At 38.3% G+C, this 25,755-nt stretch overlaps 1 protein-coding gene across 4 annotated transcripts in view; it reads right to left on the bottom strand.

Annotated features, from left to right (window-relative positions):
• Nucleotides 1–25,755, bottom strand: part of FRMD5 (FERM domain containing 5) — a 310,939-nt gene that overhangs the window by 232,323 nt on the left and 52,861 nt on the right. Inside the window, exon 1 of one of the 4 annotated variants that reach the window (XM_044231257.1) lies at nt 23,832–23,867. The exons of the other annotated variants lie outside the window; for them this stretch is intronic. Coding sequence (XP_044087192.1) covers nt 23,832–23,834 — 3 coding nt within the window. The 5' untranslated portion in view covers nt 23,835–23,867. Of the gene's footprint in view, nt 1–23,831; nt 23,868–25,755 lie in introns of those variants that run through there. 4 annotated transcript variants of the gene reach the window in all.

Raw genomic sequence — 25,755 nt, 5'->3', positions numbered from 1 at the left:
CCACCATAAAACTGAAGGAGGCTGAGGCAGAAGGAAATGTAAAGTTAAATTTCTTCTAAACCTAAATCTCATTTAACCGCCAGGATGGCGCCAGGGTGATGCCGGGGTGGCGAAAAGTTAAACAAAGTTAACTTTGCCTAATTAGGCAAAGTGGGGCACAAGAAAAAAAAAGTGGGGCACAAAATATGTATGTAGCCTTGAAAAAGTGCCTTGAAAATGCTATATAAACCCTTGGCTTTGAGTGCTCGGGGTCCTTGTTGAAACCCGCTGCGCCGGGCAGATACTTGGACCCCAGCTAGCTGGAAATAAACCTCACTGTGTGACTTGCATTATCGAGAGTGTTCTCTGTCTAATTGAGGGGTGGTCAACTCTGTACCCTAACAGCTGCCAGCAAATCAGACTTTCACTAACCAGTTAAGGAGTTAAAAAAAATAAAATAACTGATTAGGATTGGGATAGAGGGAGAATGGATCAGCATTATCTCCTTTATGCTTTCTCCTCCCCTGCTGCTGGTTACTGCTCTCTTCTTTTCTGTCTGTACCCTTCCTCCCTTGGAGCCAGAAAATAGAATTCTTAAATCTTCAAAGCCACATTATGTAACGTGATTTATTAAAGTGTGAATGCACCCATCCTGAGAGAAGAGGGGATCACTAAAATATACTTTATCTTCACCCACTCAACTTACCCCTTCTCAGTCCTGCACAGCCCTGTAGGGAAAGTTCTCTTCTGCACTGTTCAGTTTCCCAAAACTTGCTGATTCAGAATCAAGAGAATTAGTGGAGAGAGGCAAGACTTGAGAGCCAAGAGGAAAGAAGGAAGAATTCCTGCTTCCTCTGACAGTTTCTGGACTCATCTTTCTTTCTTCTTTCTTTTTTTAGGATTTTATTTATCTATTTGAGAGAGAGAGAGGGAGCACAAGCAAGGGAGAAGAGCAGGAGGAGAGGGAGAAGCAGACTCCCCACTGAGGAGGGAGCCCAATGCCGGGCTCCATCCCAGGACCCTGGGATCGTGACCTGAGCTGAAGGCAGACACTTAACCAACTGAGCCACCCAGGTGCCCCCACAGACTCACCTTTCCTATAAGGAGTCTAACTAATGGGAAAGGAACAGAGAAAAATAAGAAAAGAAGCCAGGAATACTAAGTCTGCCCATCTCATAAAGAGTTAGGGAAAATATATGAGCATAAAGAAAATCAGGTTGGGGTACCAGAAAAAGCTCATACTTTTAGTGAGAGAAGCATTGATGAGCAGCTCTAACATGAAAGAATTAGAGAAAAAAATTAAGAGGATTGTAAGAAGCATTGCTCTGGGTAACTTAACTTAGATTTTATTTAATATTCTTTAAGAGAAGCAAGTCAAGACTGAGATTTCTTTTCAGTTCCTCTGATTGCTGGACTGTTCTCTGTAAACAGTTCTACCAGGACAGTCCTGCAGGGCCTTCATATTCACGAAGCTTAGGGACTTGTGGTGGCCAGGAGAGAGGAAAGCAAAGATGGTATAGGTATAATCGACAGTTCCAGCAGCTATGTGTACTTCTTTCCTTGTCCAATATCGTTATGTCCCAAATACTAAAATTAAAAGGCCAGGAGCCTGGGTGGCTCAGTCGGTTGAGTGTCTTACTATTGATTTCAGCTCAGACCAAGACCTCAGGGTCATGGGATCAAGCCCTTCATTGAGCTCTGCACTAGGCATGGAGCCTATTTAAAATTCTCTCTCAGGACGCCTGGGTGACTCAGTGGGTTAAAGCCTCTGCCTTCGGCTCAGGTCATGATCCCAAGGTCCTGGAATTGAGTCCCCCCATCGGGCTCTCTGCTCAGCAGGAAGCCTGCTTCCTCCTCTCTCTCTGCCTACTTGTGATCTCGGTCTGTCAAATTTAAAAATAAATAAATAAATAAAAATAAAATTCTCTCTCTCCCCTCCCACTGCTGCCCCCCACATCATGTGTGCATGTTCTCTAAAAGAAGAAAAATTAAATTAAAATGCATTTCTAAATATAACAGCAGTTTTTAATCACTAATAAATCTTTCTTTCTCAAATATACACCCCATTTTAAAGGTTAGCTTTGAAGAATTAGAGAAAGAAATAAAAATTGGTTAATCTGGATTCCATTTTATTTACTTTTTTGGTCACTGTTCTTTACAGAAACAAATATCTCAAAGATAATGAAGTTTGCTAGGGACAGTGGCTGAGGAGGGTTCATATTTTCTAGTAACTCTCCACTTGTGATTTAGAATAAAACTATGAGGAAGGAATTAAAGAAGCAATTACGAAAACTCCAGTACTTACCCTTCTTTAATAGGCCCCCAAGTAACACCAGATTAATACATAACTACCCGGCAGGGCCTGTCCTATCCTTCAAACTAAACCAAATTAGTTTAGGGGGGATAAGGTGTTTTTCTTTCTTCACATATTTACATTGAACAAGGCCAAAAGCTCTTCAAAAAAATGTTCAGCTTTCACTGGTAAGTAGAAAATATACTTTAAGGTCTTCCTACAGATTCAGAACATGTTGGTGGTCTTCTCCTCTGACCAATAAAAGATTAACTTTGTTTACATGTTCTATATTATTTTATCATAGGTACCTTATTTACCTTTTTTTTCCCTAAGATTTTTTATTTATTTATTTGATCACAGATCACAAGTAGGCAAAGAGCACGCAGAGAGAAAGAGAGAGAGAGGGAGGAGAAAGCAGGCTCCCTGCTGAGCAGAGGGCCTGATGTGAGGCTCAATCCCAGGACCCTGGGATCATGACCTGAGCTGAAGGCAGAGGCTTTAACCCACTGAGCCGCCCAGGCGCCCCTTATTTTCCATTTCTGTGATATTTTATCTCTATATTCAATTACTTTCTAGCTCCTCCATACTCAGTTTTCCATGAAACTATCTTTTCTTCATTTCCTATTTCATCTTTTTCACTGAACTAAATTCTTAGCTCAATTTATAGAGTATTTACTTCTCTCATTCAAAATCCAATTCAAACGCAAGCCACAAGCAGGTAATCTTCATAAATCAGGAAATCACAAACTCAAGATTCACCCAGATCCCCCAGTGGGATTCACAAGGGTGATACAGAGAGCTTGATATAGAGTCTATCCTCTGAGATTATTTTTAAAATTATTATCGTTGATTTATTATCATTTATTAGATTTATATAGCACTTCTCTTCCAAAGTGGCTCACCATTCTTCCCAAGATCCAAAAAAGGAAGTAAACAGTAATTCTCACCCTAGGAGACAACTGGGAATAAATAAGTAATATGAATGGACTCAAGGTTACTCATGAAATCCATTACTGTGTTAAAAACCGAAGGCCTAAGACATCAGACCTAGAGGGAACACCTACCATAATCTACCAAGTTCTATTTCAAACTGCCTCTTTTTTTCCCCCAGTTTTAACAGTATTGAATACTAAATTTAACTTGATTTTAGGCAATTTGATGCAACCTTAAGGTTTCTTTTGGCCTTTCAGAATGGAATATGCCCAGGAGGGATAATACTTTTATTCCTTTTAAAGAAGGTAAAAAAGGAGAGTTTAGTTCCTTTCATGAGAACAGGTTTTGATAATGGATGAGAGAGAGGGCAATTTATGCATTAGCACCGATGCCATCTCCTGGGAAGGAAGTAAGGAGAAAGTCCCTTGATAGAAAAGCTAGAATCAGAGAGACTAACTTTGTCTATTTCATATTGCATTGGGTGGTTTTGTTTGTTTTGTTTTGTTTTGTTGGTTTTCTTCTTTTTAAAGAATAAGGTAGTATGGACTGTGAGAAGACAAAGGCACCCAGCCCAGGCATGGGTTCTTCCAGAATGTAAAGCTCCAGAGGCAGAGATTTCTTCTGGTTTATTCAGCACTATCTCTAGCATCCAAAACTCCCTAGCATACACTATGTAAAAAATCTTTATTGAATGAGTGAGTAACCTTCTCAGAGAAAGTGACTAAGTAAAGAAGAGGGAGCATATTTCAAGGAATCATAAGGTATGAACACACAGTAGCAGTAGTCTGGAGATGTACAAGATAGTTCAGTATGGCTGGAGCACAGAGCACTTCAAGGAATGTCAGGACATAGCTATGGACAGGTACAGAGGACTCAGATCATAAATGGACCTGTAGGCCATACTAAGGAGTTTAGGCTTTATCCTGACAAAAATGGAACCATTAAAGGAGTCCAACACAAAGAACAGCATGAGCATATTGTGTTTTGGAAAGCGCTCTCTGGTGTCACTGTGCAGGTTAATTAGGAAAGAGCTGTCTAGAAGCAGGGAGACTGAATATGAGGCCCCTGTAGTTCACACAAGAATAATTTGGCACTGTTCATTTAATATATGATAAGTAGGAAATCAATAGCAACCCAATGCTGGGGAATCACCACTTAAGAAATGCTGAAATAATTGGAATAATTGAATATTAGTATAAAAAATCTATTTGGATCCATACTTTGCTTAGCATATCTGTGTATCTTTATGATTGAATATTTTAATAAAATAAACCAGAAAATTAATCTTTTGTGGTGATTAAGAAATTATCTCAGAAAAAGACAAAATAAGAAAATCAGTTTACTAACCTATAAAAAAGAAATACAAAAAGGAGTACAAGTTGGAAGAAAGTAATAAAGGTTTGTTGTGTGAAAATGTAAAAGAAGTATACAATTATGTAAGCGCAACACCTAAAAATCACTCCTAACTAGTCAAAGGGGAGAAAACAAATTGAAAAAAGAAAGACAAATAGGAGAGGGATCATATGAGAAAATACAGTTAGAAATTTAGGTTTCAAGTATGACTGCCTAAAACATAAATTATAAAATCTGATGTTGCCTGAGCTGAACTTTTTTTTTTAATTTAATTTTTTCAGTGTTCCAAGATTCATTGTTTATGCACCACACCCAGTGTTCTATGCAATACATGTCCTCCTTAATACCCACCACTAGGCTCACCTATCCCCCCCAACCCGCCTCCCCTCCAAAACCCTCAGTTTGTTTCTGAGTCCACAGTCATGTTTCATCTCCCTGTCCGATGTCCCCCAATTCAGTTTTTCTTTCCTTCTTCTGATGTCTTCCATGTTATTCCTTATGCTCCACAAGTAAGTGAAACCATATGATCATTGACTTTCTCTGCTTGACTTATTTCCTCAGCATAATCTCCTCCAGTCCCATCCATGCTGATACAAAAGTTGGGTATGGGCTGAACTTTTCTTAGTGACATTATGTGTTCATTCAATCTTTCTGAAAAATAATTAGTAATATGTAACAAGAACTATAAAACTGTTCATATTTTTTTAAGATTTTATTTATTTGAGAGAGAGAAAGAACAAATAGGAGAGAGAAACAGAGGGAGAGGGAGAAGGCGGCTTCCCACTAAGCAGAGAGCTTGACATGGGGTTCAATCTCAGGACCCTGGGATCATGACCTGAGTCAAAGGCAGACGCTTAACCGATTCAGCCACCCAGGTGCCCCACCTGTTCACATTTTTTTTGACTCAATAATTCCAGCTGGCAGTATTAGGAATGTATAGAGATATTCAGTACTCTAAAAGGGAAAGAGAAATGGAAGAAAAGCGGGAGGGAAGAGGTAGTGAAGAAGGAAGAAAAACAATCTAAATAGGGATGTTCTGCGTTGTGCTATTTTAGAATCCTTAAAAACTGAAATCATCCAAGGACCCCACGGTGGAAGAATCGTTTAAGAATTATGATATATCAACAACACAGAATTTGCCAGAGCAATTAAAAACACATCTGGTGACAAAGGAGAGCAATTAATTTGGAAAGGTATAAATGAAATTTTGTTTTTATTGTATTCTTTTTGCTGTGAAGTCACACTTATTCCTGAAGAGGGTACTTTTCCTGCTTGTCAGTGAGAATGTCAGGAGTGTGAGAATCGAAAGCTTGCTGAAATTAAGAAAGAGTAACTTACTATTACATCCTTGTCTCTGGCTCTTGCATAGAAGAGGAAATGGTTCTGACAAGACTGATTTTCAGAGTCATTTTGATGATTACCTTAGTACCTGTGCTCCTATAGGTGATACTAAGCTAGGTGTTATATGATTTGTTCCACTTTCTTCCTAAATGCAGAGGTTAAGCTGATTTTTAAATACCTTTGCTTTACCTCCAGGCCTTTGGAATTGAGGATAAAGCTTCTGCTGTAAACTTCTGAGATCTTGAATTTCTTAGACCCAAGAAGGGAGAAGCTTGGTCTGATGAATACTAACTACTTTTGACTTGACATTCAGATGAAATAAAAGCTCTTACTTCTACAGAAAAAAGGAGAAAATAGAAAGGCAATAAAATCTCACACTTTCTCATCAGTCTTTAAAATTCCACCATCATTTCTAGGACCTCTTTTGTGGCACTTTTTGTGTGTCTGTGATCACTGAATAAAGCACCTGTCACCAGTCTTGGCACAGCAGTCCCTTTCCTGTCATTTAGAATAGTCCACGGTAAGCACAACCTTAACAGTGAAGCCTAGCACATCTTGGCCTTTCCCGAGTATATCTAAAAGCAATAGAAAGCTTTTTTTTTAATGTAAGTGGTCTTATCAGTAAGTTCCATAAATTACCTTTCACTTGAAGAAATTCCCACAGAGTAGCAATCAGATGCTATCAAAAAACCAATATACGTCAGGTCAGCCACTTTGGTGATTGTGCTGGACAAATGTATCATAAGTACACCAAAGTCTCATTAAAAGTTCACCTCTCTGAACCTTCTCCCAAGTGATAATCAGTACCAGGATCATTTTCTCTTTTTCTCTGATATATATGTTATGATATTAAAATGACACAACCCAGCTTGGTGAGTTCAAAGAAAAAAAAATTCAAGATATGGCTCCAACGGGCAGCTTTGAAATTCAGGCTGAGTCTCTAAGATAATGGCGTTTCTCTATGATGGGTACTACCTTCCCCAAATTTTTATGTAACCTTCTTCTTTGTAACAGTAATTACATCAAACTATATTATTAAAAAAACCTAAAATGCATCAATACGATAAGTCTTTTTTTATTATGTTAGTCACCATATAGTACATCATTAGTTTTTGATGCAGTGTTCCAGGATTCATTGTGTATAACATCCAGGGCTCCATGCAATCCATACCCTCCTTAATACTCATCACCAGGCTCACCTATCCCCCCCGCTCTCCCCTTTAAAATCCTTGGTTTGATTCCCAGAGCCCATAGTCTCTCATGGTTCGTCTCCTCCTCTGATTTTCAACTCCTTCCTTTTCCCCATAAGTTTGTATGTGATCTGTATTAGGACATGCTGAGGCTGAACGTTCTCAAGACTACAATATGTTTAAAGGAGTGTCATACAGTTCCTAATAAAATGTGGGAGCCTCAAAAACACCAAGTTCTTTTCCACCTGCACTAACATGGTCCTTTCATAAACCTTTGCAGGGACATCACATCGTCCTATTGACCAGGAACCAGCTCCTTAATCTGAGTTTCACATTTTTGTCACTGCACTTCAAGGACCTTCACCTCTGCCTTCTATCCCATAGACTCTTTCCTGATGAGACTAGATCCAGTCCTTGTGGTGCCAGGCCAGTTCAGTCAGTGGAGTATGTAACTCTTGATCTCAGGGTTGGGAGTTCAAGCCCCACGGCAGATGTAGATAGTCCTTTAATAAAAAACAAAAAGACCCTTAAAAAGAATATATCGGGGCACCTGGGTGGCTCAGTGGGTTAAAGCCTCTGCCTTCAGCTTAGGTCATGATCCAGTGTCCTGGGATCGAGCCCCGCATCGGGCTCTCTGCTCAGTGGGGAGCCTGCTTCCTCCTCTCTCTCTGCCTGCCTCTCTGCCTACTTGGGATCTGTCTGTCAAATAAATAAATAAATCTTAAAAAAAAAAAAAAGGATATATCTATTCTTCTTCCTCTTTACCAGTGCATGACTCTATCCTTATCCCTTGGTTGTCTCATACACTATGTCCTTCCCACTCTCAGCTAACCAATCCTTCAACCTGCCATCACTTCACTCACTTTGGAAATCAGTGTCTTCCTCACAAAAACTTTCCCAAGTAACTAGAAGCAAAGGGAACAGTCCAGCCACTGGACTGTTAGACTAATTAAACTAACAAACTTTCCTCATACCAATGTTTGGGCACCACCACACTCAGGCGTTATAAACACTTTAAGTATCAGTTTGCTGTTTGATCCTAATGAGTATTCATTCTGTGATTGTTCACTTTACATCACAAACACCCACAGAGCAGCATTCTGTCTTATACAGAGAACAGAGCATGTTTCACACAGAATCATTTAATAAATGCTTTTTTAATCATGAAAGTCATAATACCCAAATTCCAATCTGTACTGCTCAGTGTTCATGCCAGAAACTCAAAAACCACTGACTACCATCACCAACACCCATTTCCATGGCTACAAAACAATTTCAACTTCACTGTTGTTGGTTCTCTTCTCCCTCACCAGTACCCATTAATAAAAGTAACCCAACCTGGGGCACCTGGGTGGCTCAGTGGGTTGAGCCTCTGCCTTCGGCTCAGGTCATGATCCCAGGGTCCTAGGACCGAACCCCGCATCGGGCTCTCTGCTTAGCAGGAAGCCTGCTTCCCCCTCTCGCTCTGCCTGCTTCTCTGCCTACTTGTGATAAATAAAGTAGTCAAATATTTAAATAAAAAATAAATAAAATCTTTAAATAAATAAATAAAATCTTTAAAACAAAACAAAAAAATAACCCAACCAAATTATCATTCTAAGAGACATTTCAGTAGTATGAGGAAGACAGCTAGAGGAACCTGGCTTTTCCACTATATCTCCATTTTTCCTTAGACTTCCATTTTAATTACTTGATTTCTTCAGTAGCTGTGCCAAGGTGAAAAAAAGGTAAAATTTCACCCCCCAATGGAAAGATGGGATCATGGCAATCATCTTTTAATGCTTCTTCTGAGGAGTAAAAAATAAAAAGGTATATATCCAAAAATGCCCAAGATAACTATTTTTATGTCCACATTATTTAGTGCTAAAAAGTTAAGAAACTAAGTTTCATAAAGAAGTACCATTGAAAAGTAATGGGATCATGAATTTGATTAAGATACAAACTAGGCATAAACCACTAGGATTACAACATTGACATTCACCACTGAGCAGGTTAGGGGATTCCTAGCTTTGTGCTTATTTAAACAAACTGTTATCATTACTCAACAATTTAAAAGAAAATAGTTGCACAACAAATTATATGATTACCTCTAGGGTCTCTCCTATTTGCAACATCATTTTTTCTTTTTACTGAGCATAATGGGAATCTAAAGGAATCTAATTGAAGACAATTTTTTTAAAAAGACAATTTTTTAGATCTTGACAAGGGTGATGAGAGGGAGACTGAGGATGTCAAAAAAAAAAAAAGGAAAAAGAAAAGGGCAAAAGAGAGTGAATAATGTGGTAAGTCTCAGCCTCAATGGGAATAGAAGGCATACATATGGAAGGCATTCAGAGAGGTAGTGTTAACTAAACAGCAGCGAGGAGCAAAATGTCAGTGGAGGTCCAATGCTCTTACAGAAACAGAAATCAATAGCACTGGGCATAAAACCCTTCTACATTATAAAACCTTAGGGGCGCCTGACTGTCTCAGTCAGTGGAGCATGTGACTCCTGATCTCAGGATATGAGTTCAAGCCCCACATTGGGTATAGAGATTATTTAAAAATAAATTAAATTAAATTAAAATCTCAGGCCATCCTACTTTGAAAGATAATAACACAAAAACTGAGACTACAGGCTAACTTTAATCCAAGTAACCCTTAAGGATCAATGTCAATTACATCGTACAAGACGCTCTTATGTTTCCCAGTCCAAAATGAACAGAGATCTCTTGTTTATATGTCATTTTTAAAAAATTAATTCAAGAAACCATGTATAGTATAAAAAAATTTTTGTTTCTAAAGTCAAACTCCAATTTTAGTGCACTTTTATAAGCATATCATAAACCTGAAACCATTTTGACTTACTATGAGTCAGATTCTATCACTGCAAGAAGCATTGTCCCAAAAATATAATACGCAAAAAAAAATCACAAACACTATCCCCAGGGCTACAGAACTATATCAACAACTCTGTACCATGACTGAGGCACCCAGTGAGGAGGGGTGGCTATACCTGTTATTGTGTCTTTACCCTGCTATCTATACCTCAAAGGCATTTTTTTATTTAAAATAAACAAAAAGTGAAAGTAATCCTTAGAGATTCCCTGCAGTCCCCAGATGATGATATAACTCAATTTCCGCTTCAATATCCCATTAACTACAAACAAGGAAAGACAGCTTAAAGTCATTTCCAAGGACAACAAGAGATTTCGCAGGATAATCTTTTAGAATGAAGATCCTCACAATCTTCCACACAACAAAAATAGACCTACCCAGAGCACAGAACAGAAGGAACAACGTTTTCCTCTGTGAGTTTTCACTAGCACTTGTGCTTCCTCCAGCAGAAAGGTCAAGCTGTGACTTACAGCATTTCCCCAGGTTAGTGACTAGGACCCTTCCCATGGGTGGACCTCTGGCAAGGAACAAATGAGCCACAGGGAAAGCAAATGTCTCAGCAAACTCTTTATAACAGGTATTCCCCACGGGACTCCAGCTTGGGTTCCATAGCCAAGGGCACTATTTCCAGGCACTGTCCTATGACTAGAATCATCCTCTGCTCTCTAAACCCATTACATCTCAGTAGGTTGCTTCCATTTGTCACTGGACCACATCTATGCCCCCATGCAAGGCAAGACCCATGAAAGACTAGCATTCCCATCAATCATTGTGGGGGAGGGCAGAACTTGCCCCTGGACTGGAACAGCTCTGCTGCACCTCCATAGCTTTTCCTTCCTACACAGGCAATGCAGATTAGATCCCCAGGACTCTAACGACATTCCTTTCCCCCACTCTTTTTCTAAAGATTAGACCTCAAACTCGAATTACTCCAAGGTAGTTCCAAGTGAGGCTTATACACTATAAAGGGAAAGCTATCCTTTGGTGACCCTGGGCCACTAAGGAGGTCTAGTACAGGCAAAGTGAAACTTGTTCAAAGTTCTAGAAAATGACTCTAGAAGAAATCTGTCCATTACATGTATTATTTGTTAGAAATGTGAAGCTTATTTGAGAATTTGTAAGCTTAGCACTTCAGAAGATACATGGTTTTCCCCAGACTTTGAATACCTACACAAGTTATAGGAGAGCAACAGGTTTACAGCTGTAAGGATCAACTAAAGATGAACTAAAAGACAGAGAAGACAGTATTCCTTGGATACCTTTCCATGATTAGAACCTCAAATCACAGGATACACAGGTTTGCAAGTCTATTTACAACTCTGACTCAGGCAAGCAGAAACCAGCTTGACATAAACTAGTTGTGTTAACACTAAAAAGAAATTCTTGTTTTTACGCTACAAATTTTACAGTAATATCAGTCAGAAAATACATACATACATACATACATATGGCTTTGTTTCTTTGGCACAGATGACTTCTACTAACCAAAGGATAAATCCAAGCCAGATTTTAGCCTTACAGCTATCCAAATTTTTTGCCAGAGGTCTAACCTAAAACCCATATAATGTTTCTAACCTTCCAATTGCCATTCATAAAGTCTATAAACCTTACTGTGTAGCCAAGACAGTGCTATCTACTTTCATTTAAAGATTTTATTTATTTTTATTTATTTATCGGGGGGGGGGGGAGCGAGCACAGGCAGACAGAATGGCAGGCAGAGGCAGAGGGAGAAGCAGGCTCCCCGCCGAGCAAGGAGCCCGATGTGGGACTCTATCCCAGGACGCTCATGATCCCGGGGTCCTGGGATCGAGCCCCACATCGGGCTCTCTGCTCAGCATGGGGCCTGCTTCCTCCTCTCTCTCTGCCTGCCTCTCTGCCTACTTGTGATCTCTGTCAAATAAATAAAAAATTCTTTAAAAAAAATGAGTATCAGAAAGTAATTATTAACTATATTGGTAAGAAATCTTTAAAATCACCTGATAAAAAAAGTAGGTTTTTACAGAAATTAACAATGAGAAAATAAAGGAAGAAGAGAATTGCTAAACAGGACATAATTCTGACAAACAAGAAAAAATAGATTGATGCTATTAAAAAAATGACCCAAAAAATCTTCAAAGGTGCCACACCTGTGTAAAAAGGTATGTAAAAAGTATGTAAAAAGGTAACTGATTATATTAGACACATGGTTTAAAGTTTATGTAAACTTTATGTAAAAAGGTAACTGTATGTAAAAAGTTACCATGTAACTTTTTTTCTATGTAAAAAGGTAATTGATTATATTAGACACATGGTTTAAAGTTTAACAAATAGATTACCAAAAGTTCAAAGGTGGGGTGCCTGGGTGCCTCAGTCAGTTAAGTGTCCAAGTCTTGATTTCAGTCAGGTCATGATCTCAGGGTTGTGAAACTGAGCCCTATGTCAGGTTCCATGCTCAGCTGGGAGTCTACTCGAGATTCTCTGTCTCCCTCTGCCCCCTACCTGCTTGCTCTTACAGTCTATTCTTTCTTTTTTTTTTTTTTAAAGATTTTATTTATTTATTTGAGAGAGAGAGACAGTGAGAGAGAGCATGAGCAAGGAGAAGGTCAGAGAGCGAAGCAGACTCCCCATGGAGCTGGGAGCCCGATGTGGGACTTGATCCCGGGACTCCAGGATCACGCCCTGAGCCGAAGGCAGTCGTCCAACCAACTGCGCCACCCAGGCGTCCCTGCTCTTACGGTCTAAATAAATTTTTAAAATAAGTAAAATCTTAGAAGAAAATTCAGAAGTCAGAGACGCCTGGGTGGCTCAGTGGGTTAAGACTCTGCCTTCGGCTCAGGTCATAATCTCAGGGTCCTGGGATCGAGCCCCACATCGGGCTCCCTGCTTGGCGGGGAGCCTGCTTACCCCCCTCTCTCTGTCTGCCTCTCTGCCTACTTGTGATCTCTGTCAAATAAATAAATAAAATCTTTAAAAATATCAGAAGTCAGATAAAAGCCAATGTTCAGATATTGTGAAAAAAACAATTTTTGAAGTCCCAGATGCCTCAAAAAAAATAAAATAAAATAAAAATTTCAACTACACAATCACTAAAAGAAGAAAAGGGAAAGATCTCTAGGTTGATATGTATAGACAAGAAACCCCATGAAGCACCCAAATGTTAAAAGAATCTGTTCAAAACATACAAGAAAAGACCATATGGCAGAAGTGAAATATACACAAGACTGGCAAGTATTTCTATAAAGAATGTCTGGAAGGTAAAGGTCCAACATGAGCTGATTCATGAAGACATTCATGCTCATGGACAGCAATAAAAAGAGCTCTTCTTAGATGCCTAGGAAGGCAGAAAAACAAGAAGAGGAAAAGACTACTGTATAAGGCAGAGAAAAAAGAAGCACTCAGTCTCCATTTCATCTCTTTCTTTACCCAGTTTGAAAATCAATTTGACAAGGACAGAAAAACCTTGATTAGAAAGAAATAAAGCAAACAAAAAAATAATAATAAGGGTTATTAAGGTAAGGGAACACTCTAATTCCCTTATTGAGCACCTAATATGTCCCAGGTTCTGTCTCAGGCTGTGAGCATGTAACCATGAACAAAGACGACAAAATCTGTGGTTTGACTGCACTTACATTCTAGTGGAGCACACAGTCAATAAATAAATAAATACAGAATATTTGGTAGTGAGAATATTTTAAAGAAATATCAAGCAGGGTAAGAGGACAGAGAGGTACTATGTAGACAATCCATGAGGGCCTTTCTGAGATAGTATTTAAGCAGTGACTTGGATGAGGCATAGGGCAGGCCAGGGGACAAAGGCCCTGTAGGATGAGGCAACAACAAATGCAGGGCCCTGAGTTCACAGAATGTTTAAATGAGAAACAGCAAGGTCACTGTGGCTAGAAGAAAGGGAGCAAGGGAAAGAGCAACCAGAAGTGAAATTGGAAAGATGAGTCAACTATGGAGGGCCCCCAGGCTTCAACTGCATGAGATGGAAAGCCCCTGGAGTATTAAAGCAAAACAGACATATGATCTGACTTGTACTTTGGGAGTATCGCTCTGGATGCTATGGAAAGGGGATATGGAGGAACAAGCATGAAAATAAGCAAGCTAAGAGGCCCGTGGAACACTGGGAACAGGGATCATGGTGGCTAACTGAATTTGAGTCCCCAAGTCTACATAAACTACATCTCGGACTACCCTAAAAAATGTATGGATGCGTTATTCACACAACCACTCTCAATCATTTTTTGTATCTCACAAAAAGCAAGAATAGTGCCAGGAACCTAGAAGTGTTTTCCTGGTTTTCACAGAGGAGAGGAAAAGCAGATTCCAGATATTAGGAGTCAAAACAAGGCTCCAATGAACAAAACAAGGCCAACTGGTTTTATTTTCTCTAAGAAAGGATCACGTAAGCATGCACTACTTCCATTTTTTTAAATTATTTCTTTTCAGTCCTTATTCTTCACATATATAATTTTTCAAAGTTGTAATTATAACATAGACACATTCTTATTGCATAACTATTTTAGATTCCGCTGTATTATGAGCATTACTCTGTGTTGTGACTCTGGCATAATTTTTTAAGTAATTGCTAATGAAAGGGAATAATAAGACGTTTGTAGATGAGGCATGAAATTTTTAGGATATTTCTGCTTACTTCTTGAATTAGAGTCACAACATTACTTAGAATACCGATGTGGTACAGGTAAGTTTTGGGTGGCAATGAAGTTAGGCCAGGAGAATTAAGAAAAACATTTCTTATCAAATAAATAATTTTTTAATAAAAAGAATATCAAAAACCTCAGAACATCTTCAAAGATGGCTAAGTAAATATTTATCTTTATTCTATAAATTCCAGGAAAAAAAGATTTCTTTAGATACATAACTAGCAAGCTGGCTATGATAAAATATAAAAGTAGAAAGAAAAGAGGGAGAATAAGATTTATTTGTAGCTAGCTAGTATTTTCTACATTTTGGTCATATAAGTCAAAATAGTCTCCAAAGAGCATAACACTTCATTACCTTCCAGTTGTAGCAAAATGTGTTACATCTTCCAAATTTTCTTAGCCCAATCAATTTGCATTGGAATCTTAAATATATATTAATCTTTTTTTCCTTGGGGGTAAAACACATACCATTTTATTTCTGTTTTATAATTCAGACAACAGTTTTACATGTTGAGCATCTAAAAGAAACTACTTGAAATTGAAAAACAAAACAGTGTAAGTCACAGAGAGTTCTAGATAAGAGGGTTGTGTAAGTTCACACTTGGAGCCCACACCCCTCTCCCTACTCCTGCACTACTCATGTAACAGTGATAGACGAAAAATAAAAAGTAAACAATGTCAACTCCTAGTTGCTATATTCATCAGGATTCAGTTGCAGATATAAAAATGCTCTAGAATTTTAAGCAGAATCAGATTTAACACATAGTTGCTAAGATTCAGATGTCAACAAAATAGCTGAAAATGTGGAAAATCAGGCTCTATGCTAAGCCCTCAGGAACCACTATTAGAATCCATACAGAACTGGCCTGCCAAGGGAAGGGCCATGTCTGCCTCCGTCAGAAAGTTAAGGAAGCAGGGTACTGCTCTGCTAAGTGCTGGACAGAATCACAATTCCTTAGCCACATCCAAGAATTAGGCAGCTACCAACGTGATTGCTGGGTCTAAAACCACAATGCTTTAGCTTCAGTTAGACATCAGAAGTTGCTGCCAGAACTGTGGGCTCTAGGGGACATAGTCCAGGGCTGCAACTTGGGGATCAGAAAGACCTGCAAACTCTAAGCCACTGGATCTGCTCAGGATCCAGCAAACCTGATGCCATGTTTACTACACCCCATCCCCACTGAACTCAGTTCTGAATTGGAGTCTCATAGAAGTGAATACGCTTAGTGAATTCTGAACTACATCAGGAGACCAAAGTCTAAGGAAACCTAGGCAGCAATTTTTACTTTCCAGCTCATGTAGTAAAAGAAGCAATATCAGAAAGAAGTTGAAATACATGCTGAGTTGGGGCCCAAGGGTGGCTCAGTCAATTACTTGTCTGACTTTAGCTTGCATCGTAGTCCCAGAGTCCTGGGATCAGGCCCCAGATCAGGCTCTCTGCTCAGGGGGAGGCTGCTTGTCAATCCTCCCATCCTGCTGCCCTTTCCGCCACTTGTGCTGGCTCACTCTCTCTCTCAAATAAATAGGAGGAAAAAATTTTTTTAAAGATTTTATTTATTTATTTGGGAGAGAGAGAGAGCAAGAGAGCGAACACAAGCAGAGGGAGAGGGAGAGAGAGAAGAGGCCTTCCTGCTGAGCAGGGAGCCTGACGTGGGGCTTGATCCCAGGACCCTGAAATCATCACCCAAGCCGCAGACACCTAACAACTAATACACCCAGGCGTCCCAGGAGAAAAATCTTTTTAAGAAAGAAAGGAAGGAAGAAAGAAAGAAAGATGCTGAGTTATCTTGAAACCATACTCAGGAAAAAGACAATACATTACACAGATTCTATTGTTCTACATTAGTTAAAATAAATATTCCCAAAGACTATAGAGAAAAGAGAAACACAAAACAGTGAGTGTGGCTTAATGGGCTCCAAGTCCAGGACCAAACAAAGAAGGCCAGCAATTCAGCTTCTGTAGGTTAATGAGAATTAAAAGTGCCTCACTTACAGCAAGCAATTGGGGCCAGCTCATTGCTTTAAAACCAGGGAGAGGACAGAACTCCAAAAATGAGACTGGAAAGAAAGCAGTTTATGGAGCTGTACAACACAAGAGGCAGGAGAGGCCAGGACTCAAGCCATCCACTTGCTAGCTCAATGGCTGGATGTACCTTATCACCATTATCATGAAGGTCAGGAATCCCGAATTCCCTTTGGAGCCAAATGGAGGCAAAATTGCAAGGCAAAGTGGGGTAAGGTGAGATGGGTAATAACTCCCATTGGAGTTAAGTTCTCAAACCACAATTCCAAAATACGTAAAGAATATTAATACAATTTCCAACAAAATCAACTGCTGAGAGATTAACCCACTCAAGACAAAATGGAAATAATAGATCCATCTGGAAATGGCCTCAAACTAAGTATGTTTAGGATCCTTACAGGAATAAAGAAATGAAAAACAGCCATAAAAGCACAGCCATTCAAAGTGCAATCTCAGGGGCACCTGGGTGGCACAGTGGGTTAAGCCTTTGACTCTTGATTTTGGCCAAGTCATGATCTCAGGGTCGTGTGATCAAGCCCTGGGTGGGGCTCTGCTGAGCATGGGGCCTGCTTAAGATTTTCTCTCTCTCCCTCCCTCTGACCCTCCCCCCTCCCAAAAAAGGGCAATCTCAGTACCAATCAAGATAAATACAAATAAATACACCTGCACATGTCATTGTGAAAATGCAGAACATTAAAGTGCCATAAAGTATTACCTACTTAAAAAAAAAAAAGACTGACAGCAGACACTTAAGCCACAATAATAGATGCCTTGAAGATAATGGAGTTATAAAACCAAAATGTTAAAAACAAGAGAACTGTCAAGCTAGAATTCAATGCCCACTAAGCTATCCAAAAGAATTAGAGCAAAATAAAGAAATTTTGAGACCTATAATGATTCCGAGTTTTCCACTAAAAGTTTCTCACTAAAGAATTGATATATCTTAGGAAGTACTTCAGGGGGTGTCTGGGTGGCTCGGTTGGTTAAATGACTGCCTTTGGCTCAGGTCATGATCCTGGGGTCCTAGGATCAAGTCCTGCATGGGGCCCCCTGCTGAGTGGGGAGCCTGTTTCTCCCTTTGACCCTCCCCTGTCTCTCATTCTCTCTTCTCTCTCAAATAAATAAATAAATAAATAATTCTTAAAATTTTTATTTTTATTTTTATTTTTTTTAAAAAAGGAGGTACTTCATAAAGAAAAGCCAGGTCATAATCCCAAGGTCCTGGGATCGAGCCCCGCATCGGGCTCTCTGCTCAGCATGGAGCCTGCTTCCTCCTGTCTCTCTGCCTGCTTCTCTGCCTACTTGTGATCTCTGTCTGTCAAATAAATAAATAAAATCTTTTTAAAAAACAAAAAAGAAAGAAAAGTCCAAAGAAGGAAGCAAGATGTCTTGGTGGTCCCACAAACAGATAAAGTATATTATCAGATGGACCTAATTAGAGATTACAAAAAATTACTAGTTTTTCATAGTTAAAAGTAGTAACATAGATGAAAACATTATACTACATGAAAGAAGCCACTAGCAAAACCACGTATTGTTTAATTCCATGTATATGAAGTGTTCAGAATATGTGAATCTAAAAAGACAGAAAGTAAACTGGCGGTTGCCTAGGACTGGAGAAGAGGGGAGGGGATGTGGAGTAGGCCAAATACGAAATCCTGGATATAGGATTGCCTTTAAGGGGAAAAAAAGTGTTCTAAAATTAGATTGTGGCAATGTTGCACAATCCTGTGAATAAACTAGAAAACACTGGGTTGTACACTTTAAATGGGTAAATTGTAAAATATGCGAATTATGTCTCAATGAGGAGTTTTTAGAAGTGAACTAGAAAGGAGGAAGATATTCACAAACACTTTTAAACTTTGACAGAAAATTTTGTATCTGGTTTTGTATCTATAACTGTTATTATAATAAAAAGTGATAATATGTGTGAATGTTAAAAACCTAGGAATAACCATTACAAGAACAGAAATGCCATCTATGCCTCTAAAAATCAGTAGAGGAACACAAAAGAGGATATTGACAATTTTATCAATCTAAATGACAAGAGTAATACAAAAGTAATAAGAAGAAAGAGAAAATATACAAGAAAATGTAAAAAATGAGTTCAAATGTCTCTAGACACACATACACACCCCTACTAAAAGACAGTCTATCAAAACTACGTTAACAAACCCAACCAGAGACACATTTAAAGAAAAATGATCCAGAAAATTTGACAATAGATAGTGAGCAAACATATTTGGTAAAAATTTAAGGAGAGCTGGTAAAGCAATATGAACAACTAAATAGAACTTAAGACATAAAACAAAATAGGAGCAAAAGACATTACATGATGGTAAAATCACGGAAGATGTAATGAACTTATACAATAAATATAGACTTTCAAATGTACAGGAAGCAAAAACAGATACAATTAACAAGGATAAACAAACAAAACTGTAACTGTGAGGTTGCAAAACTACAAGAGATTCTAATACTCTGATACCAGAAACTGATGAAGCAGACAATAATTCCCTAAGGACATAGCAAATCTGAACACAATGGTAAATTTGATCTTAGACACACACACACACACACACACACACACACAAAAGCACACATGCACGTTCGCATGCGCACACACACTGATACAAACCCCTGTACCGGGGCACCTGGGTAGCTCTGTGGGTCAGAAGCCTCTGCCTTCGGCTCAGGTCATGATCCCAGGGTCCTGGGATCGAGCCCACCATTGGGCTCTCTGCTCAACAAGGAGTCTGCTTCCCTTCTTCTCTCTCTGCCTGCCTCTCTGCCTACCTGTGATCTTTGTCTGTCAAATAAATAAATAAAATATTTTTTTAAAAACACACACACATACACACACACAAAAAACCCTGTACCAAATAGAAAAGAATACACATTGGTTTTAAGCACACATAAGACATTTATAAAAATTTACTACATATTAGGTCTCAGAGGTAGCATCAACTAATTCCTGAGAACAAATCTCATTCCAAACATATTTTGTAAGAACAATGTCAACAATTAGAAATCAGTAATAAACTGTAAATATAAAACAATCCTATCTTTAGAAAATTTTAATTATACTAAAAAATAACGCATGGGATAAAATCAAAACAGAAAATATGAAATACTAGAACTGAAGAATAATGAAAGTACCATATACCAAACTTTGTAAAAATGTAACTAAAAGGGTAAAATGGGATCATCAAGAATAAAAGAATGGGGGCGCCTGGGTGGCTCAGTGGGTTAAGCCGCTGCCTTCGGCTCGGGTCATGATCTCAGGGTCCTGGGATCGAGTTCCGCATTGGGCTCTCTGCTCAGCAGGGAGCCTGCTTCCTCCTCTCTCTCTCTCTGCCTGCCTCTCTGCCTACTTGTGATCTCTGTCAGATAAATAAATAAAATCTTTAAAAAATAAATAAATAAATAAATAAAATAAAAATAAAAATAAAAAAGAATAAAAGAATGATGTCCACTATCACCACTTCTAGTCAACACTGTTTTGGTGGTCCCGAAGAGTACAATGGCATAAGAAACAATTATATAAAATAAGAAGGAAATATCAAAACATTACATGATTTTCATGTAATCATTACTCTCATAAATGATCTAAGAAAATCTACAAACAATACAGCGAATACAGAGAATTCAAAAAAGTTGTTGACGATAAAATCAACTTACAAATATTGACAGTATTCTTATATACTAGTAGTAATCAACTGGAAAATATAATTTAAAAAAAGAAACAGTTTGCAATAGCAATAAACACTATAGGGTAACTGGAAATAAATCCAACAAATTATTTTTAAGATTCTGCCAGAGAAAATTATAAATTATATTAAAAACTCAAAGAAGAACTAAATAAAGAGAAATATATTCATAAACAGGAATACTAGATGGAATAATTGTACCAATTCTCCTCAAATTACTCTATTAAAAAAATCAACACAATTCTAGCAAATAGCCTATTGGGAATTTTTGTGGAACTTAACAAGCTCATTCTAAAATTCACAAAGAAAGAGCCAAGAAAAGCCATCATAATTTTGAAGGAAATGGTAAAATAATTAAAATAGTATGATATTAGCCTGGGAACAGACAGATAAACCAATGGAACAGAATACAGAACTCAGAGACAGTCAAGTGCATCTGCAGAAAATTGGTATTAGACAATGAAGGCATTCCAAATCAATGCAGGAAACAGACTACTTAATAAAAGGTGCTGGGATAATTGGCTATGCACATGGCAAATCGGATCGCCATCACAGAGCCAAATAAAACTGATGGGGGGAGAAAAGCAAAACACCTTAAATGTGAAAAGCAAAACTAGAACTTTCCAAAAGAACTATAACATTATAGTTCCTTTGACCTTCTTCCTGGACACGGTTTCTAGAGTCTAAACAATCCTAGTTGTTCCTCAAGGGCACCCTGTACTTAGAAGTGAATTCTCTTCATAATTTGAGAGCTGCAAAGTAGAGTGGGAGCATCACTTTCTTGGTGTTGTTACTGGACTTCTGGTAACACAGTCTACCTAAGACCACACTTTATGGGGCATCTGGGTGGCTCAGTGGGTTAAAGCCTCTGCCTTCTGCTCAGGTCATGATCCCAGGGTCCTGAGATCAAGCCCAGCATTGGGCTCTCTGCTCAGCAGGAAGCCTGCTTCTCTTCCTTTCTCTCTGTCTGCCTCTCTGCCTACTTGTGATCTCTGTCTGTTAAATAAATTTCAAAAAGAAAATCTTAAAAAAAAAAACACACACTTTATTTCTTCTCTACAAAATAGGACTGATGAACACTGCACTCACCATCTATTAAATCCCAACATTGTTGTTTTTTTTTTCCAACATTGTTTTTTTTATACCTGTCATACTTCAGCCAAGTCTCTCACATTTGGGGCGCATTTTGTTTTTTGTTTTTTAATTTCCTTCATGTACAAAGTCTTATTCTAAATCTATTTAATGCTACCACTAAACTTGGCCAGTTGTCTTTGTCTGTGGTGACCTTTTCAATATCTTCCTATGTCATCAAATGTATTCATTATCCCTTTCCACACTAGGTCATTCACAAAACCAATAAGCACACCTTCTACAGAAGACTTTATCCAAGAATTGAAGGGAAAAATGTTGACCAAGCAGTTCTAAACAGCATACCCTAGAGGGATAAAAGAAAATTTCCTGCATTGATTCATTAATACCAATCCACTTAACTATATTAGCAATTGGTCCATATTTCTCCCCCCACTCTTCAAAAATACTATAACATGTGGTCAAATGTCCTATTGAGTCTTGGCTAAGCTTTGCTTAGTGCATTTCCATGATCAGTCAATCTACTAAACCTGCCAGGAAGTGAATTGTGTTGGACACAACTTGGTTTTAGTGAACCCACAGTGGTAGCATCAAATAACTTGGGCTTCTTCTCTTAGATGATCACAATCATTTATTAATAATTTTAAATATATTAGAAACTAACATAAATTACAAATAAGAGGAAATTATGAGAATTCCATACATTCATAACATAATTATTATAATCTCTATGGGGCACACAGAATTATCAAAAAAATATTTATCCCCATAATGTGTAGGACAGAAAATTTCTTTAAAATCTATCATTCCAGAGTATAAGTATCTATGTATATATATTAAAACAAAATTATTATCTTATTAACTGACCTCTTTATCAATTTGATATGTCAAATTCTGAAAGAGACATTATATCACTATAACCGACTATGTATTAAAAATTTTATACAGTCTCTTCTGTATTCTTAGGAGTTTATAGACTTGTCTGGTATGTTGATTGGTTCATACAATTTTATAATTATAGATTATTCTCACCTTGCAACTTTTACCATCATATAATAAACAGTTCTATCCTAAAATTAAAAAAATCTATCATTCACAGAACAGAGCTGGTAACTGCAAGAAATGGGCCTCCCTCCTTGGCATAGGGGAAAAGTTCGAGGAGGATGATAAGTGTAAAAAGATAACTTGTGTTAAGAATTACTTTGTTTAGATTAAGAAGAGTACAGGGATACAAGTGGGCAAATTCTCTACTTCCTCCTATGAGGAGGGTAAACAATCTGTTCCAAATCCAGAGTTAAAAAACTCAGCTCTAAGATAACGGGAGTACCCCACCCGAAAATCATGTAACACACACAGTGCAACCCAAACACTGAAACTGGAGATTTAGAAAATACTCTGTCATCCTCACACATCTAGCTTTGAAACTCTTCCTCATTTGATCCTTCTGTTCAATTCCCACATGAGCACCTCAGAAATTTACTTCCATCTAGCTTTCTTAGTATCCCACAAATACAGAATGTTCACTCTGGGACTAAAACATCAGTTAGACAGCTGAAATCAGACAACTGACAATCCGTTCAGATACTGTATGTACAGAGATGGCCACATGACCAAGAATTTTCACTAACCACAAAGGACCATGAGCTAGAATAAATATGTTGCTACGTAAGGCACCTTTCCAAGTGTTCCATTAATAAACAAGATATTATCAGAGAATACATAAGATTAGAGAATACATTATTATTAGAGATATTGTTAGAAAATTAGTAACTGCGAAAACCAGTTCTGAAGAAAAAGAAACATTTCCCAACATACTACACGAGAGGGATCAGACTGCACTACTGGATGGGAGACGATATTATCTTTGCCTGAAGCTTTGTCTCTTGATCATAAATGAGAAATGGAAATACAGAACTCCTAAAATCTAAAAAACATAGCCAGCTGCTATGTGTGACTATGAAAGTTCTCCAGAGCTTATTAGTGTCTAATACAGGAGGCATTCAATAATTGATTTTGTCTGCTTTTCTGTTGCCAGTTTCTTTCCATCACCAGCTGAGCAAAGACAACTGAATCATTTAGATGTCATGATTACCATTAAATACCTATTAGAGAGATCAGTAGAATCTGAGAACTGAATGATAATCTAGAAGCCACCTAATACAACCACCTAATCTTTACAGAGAAAAACACAGACCCAAAGAGTTCAAGAGCCCAGTGTCTCAATGATTAGTTCTTAGTGAAGTGCAACTAGAACCCAGGTCATGAGGTTCCACTTTCACAGGCATAACCTTGATTTGCCAGAGTCTCACTCTACTGGTAAGGTATTATTTCTCATTCTGTTTAAATATTTTATTGACTATCATCAGACACTGCAATGACATTTCACAAAAGCCTTACCATTCTAGGCAGATGCCGAATACATTGGGCTCCTATAAACGTAGTATTTTGAAACTGGAAAAGTCTTTAGAGACGGTCTCTCCCTATTTCTGCCTCTTATATATGAGCAAACAGAGGCTAGCGTGTTTGCCCAAGCTCTCAATGTGGAGAGCAAAGTCAAAATTAAGAACTGGATGTCCTAATTCCCTAGCCAATGTTCTTCATGTTTCGTTACAGGACTTCTCTTTTCTTTTTCAAAAAAAAAAAACAAAAAACAAAAAACAAACAAAAAAAAAAACCTCTTTTGATTAAGAACAAGAATTTTTTAAGGTGAGCCTATCTATAAAGCAGGTACAGGTACACCTCAGAAATACTGCTGGTTTCGTTCCAGACCACCACAATAAAGTGAGTCAAATGAATTCTTTGGTTTCCCACTGCATTTAAAAGTTATGCTTACACTAGCCTAACAGTGTGCAATAATGTCTTAAAAAAAAGTGCATACCTTAATTTAAAAATGCTTTCTTTAAAAGATTTTATTTATTTACTTGATACAGAGCGGGAACACAAGCAGAGGGAGTGGGAGAGGGAGAAGCAGGCTTCCCGCTGAGCAGGAAGCCCAGTGCAGGGCTTGATCCCAGGACACGGGAGTCATGACCTAAGCCAAAGGCAGACACTTAATGACCGAGCTACCCATGTGCCCCCAAAAATGCTTTATCGTTAAAAAATGCTAAGCTTCATCTGAACATTCAGTGAGTTGTGGATCACCATAACAAATATAATCATGAAAAACTTTGAAATATTGCAAGAATTACCAAAATGTGATGCAGAGACACAAAGTGAGCTAATGTTGTTGGGAAAATGGCACTGACAGACTTGTTCAAGGTGGGGTCATCACAAAACTTTGATTTGTAAAACAAACAAACAAAAAAAATCAAAAAACCAGTACCTCGAACGCACAATAAGGCAAAGCATAGTAAAATGAGGTATGCCTGTATTATTTTTATCAACATTTCTTCATTTTTTTCCCCCAACTAAAACAGCTCTAGAAAAGGAACTTATAAATAAATAAGGCCCACTTAGCCTTTGATTCTAACAGCTTCTGGGCTGATTGTTCCCTATCTCTAACCCACTAGACACGGACACTGGTTAGGGCCAAGACACAGGATGGAGAAAAGCCTGGCAATGACACAATGAGCATAGCAAGGAGTATTCTTAGGAGCGTTCACACACTTCACTCACTGGACTTCATGTAATGCAAGCCTTTAAGCTACAAAGTGTCTTTGTGGGTTCGGGTATTCTAAAGCATCCTAGACTATAGCAACTTCTCTTTGCAAAGACATCCTGAGCTAAACCGTTTCTAGGAACTGGCATGAAAACCTAACCACCATTTATTGCTTATCTATTTCAAACGAATCTTACCTTATAAGCAACAGACATTTGAATGCTTGCACAATTCATAAATATACTATTTTATATTTAAGACACTCTATTCATTTTCTCTAAACAAAATCCTTCTAGAAGGGAGAACTTGCAACAGAGTGAGTCAAGTCTGTAGGACTTCCAAACCTTCTAAACCAGAAGAGTGAGGAAGCCCATGTTGTTTCCCTTACTGTGGCAGCCCGCAAAGAAAGCGGCTTTTAGTGCAGCATTGGTATGGGAAGCAGGAGAGAAAGACTTCTAGCTGAAATCTCGCCAGAATCACACCATCAAGACTTATTTATGAATTTGTCCTGGTAAATTGTTCTGGAGGTGGAAAGCTCTTACTCTTCTCAGTTTACTAAGATTTAAAATTAAAATTTCTGGAGTGGAATCCCAGGAGGATATAGAAACTGCAAGAGTCCACTTCCTCATTTCTGCTGCTTCACTACTGATTCTGTTTGACAGACTTACCTATAAGGACCTCCTGAAAGCATTTGTCCTGAGGACCTAATGCTCCAGGCCATCA

This window comes from Neovison vison, chromosome 13, assembly GCF_020171115.1.
Source record: "Neovison vison isolate M4711 chromosome 13, ASM_NN_V1, whole genome shotgun sequence".
NCBI lineage: Eukaryota > Metazoa > Chordata > Mammalia > Carnivora > Mustelidae > Neogale > Neogale vison.
Note: the sequence above shows the minus strand (reverse complement) of the source record. Positions and strands in the feature narration are given on the sequence as shown.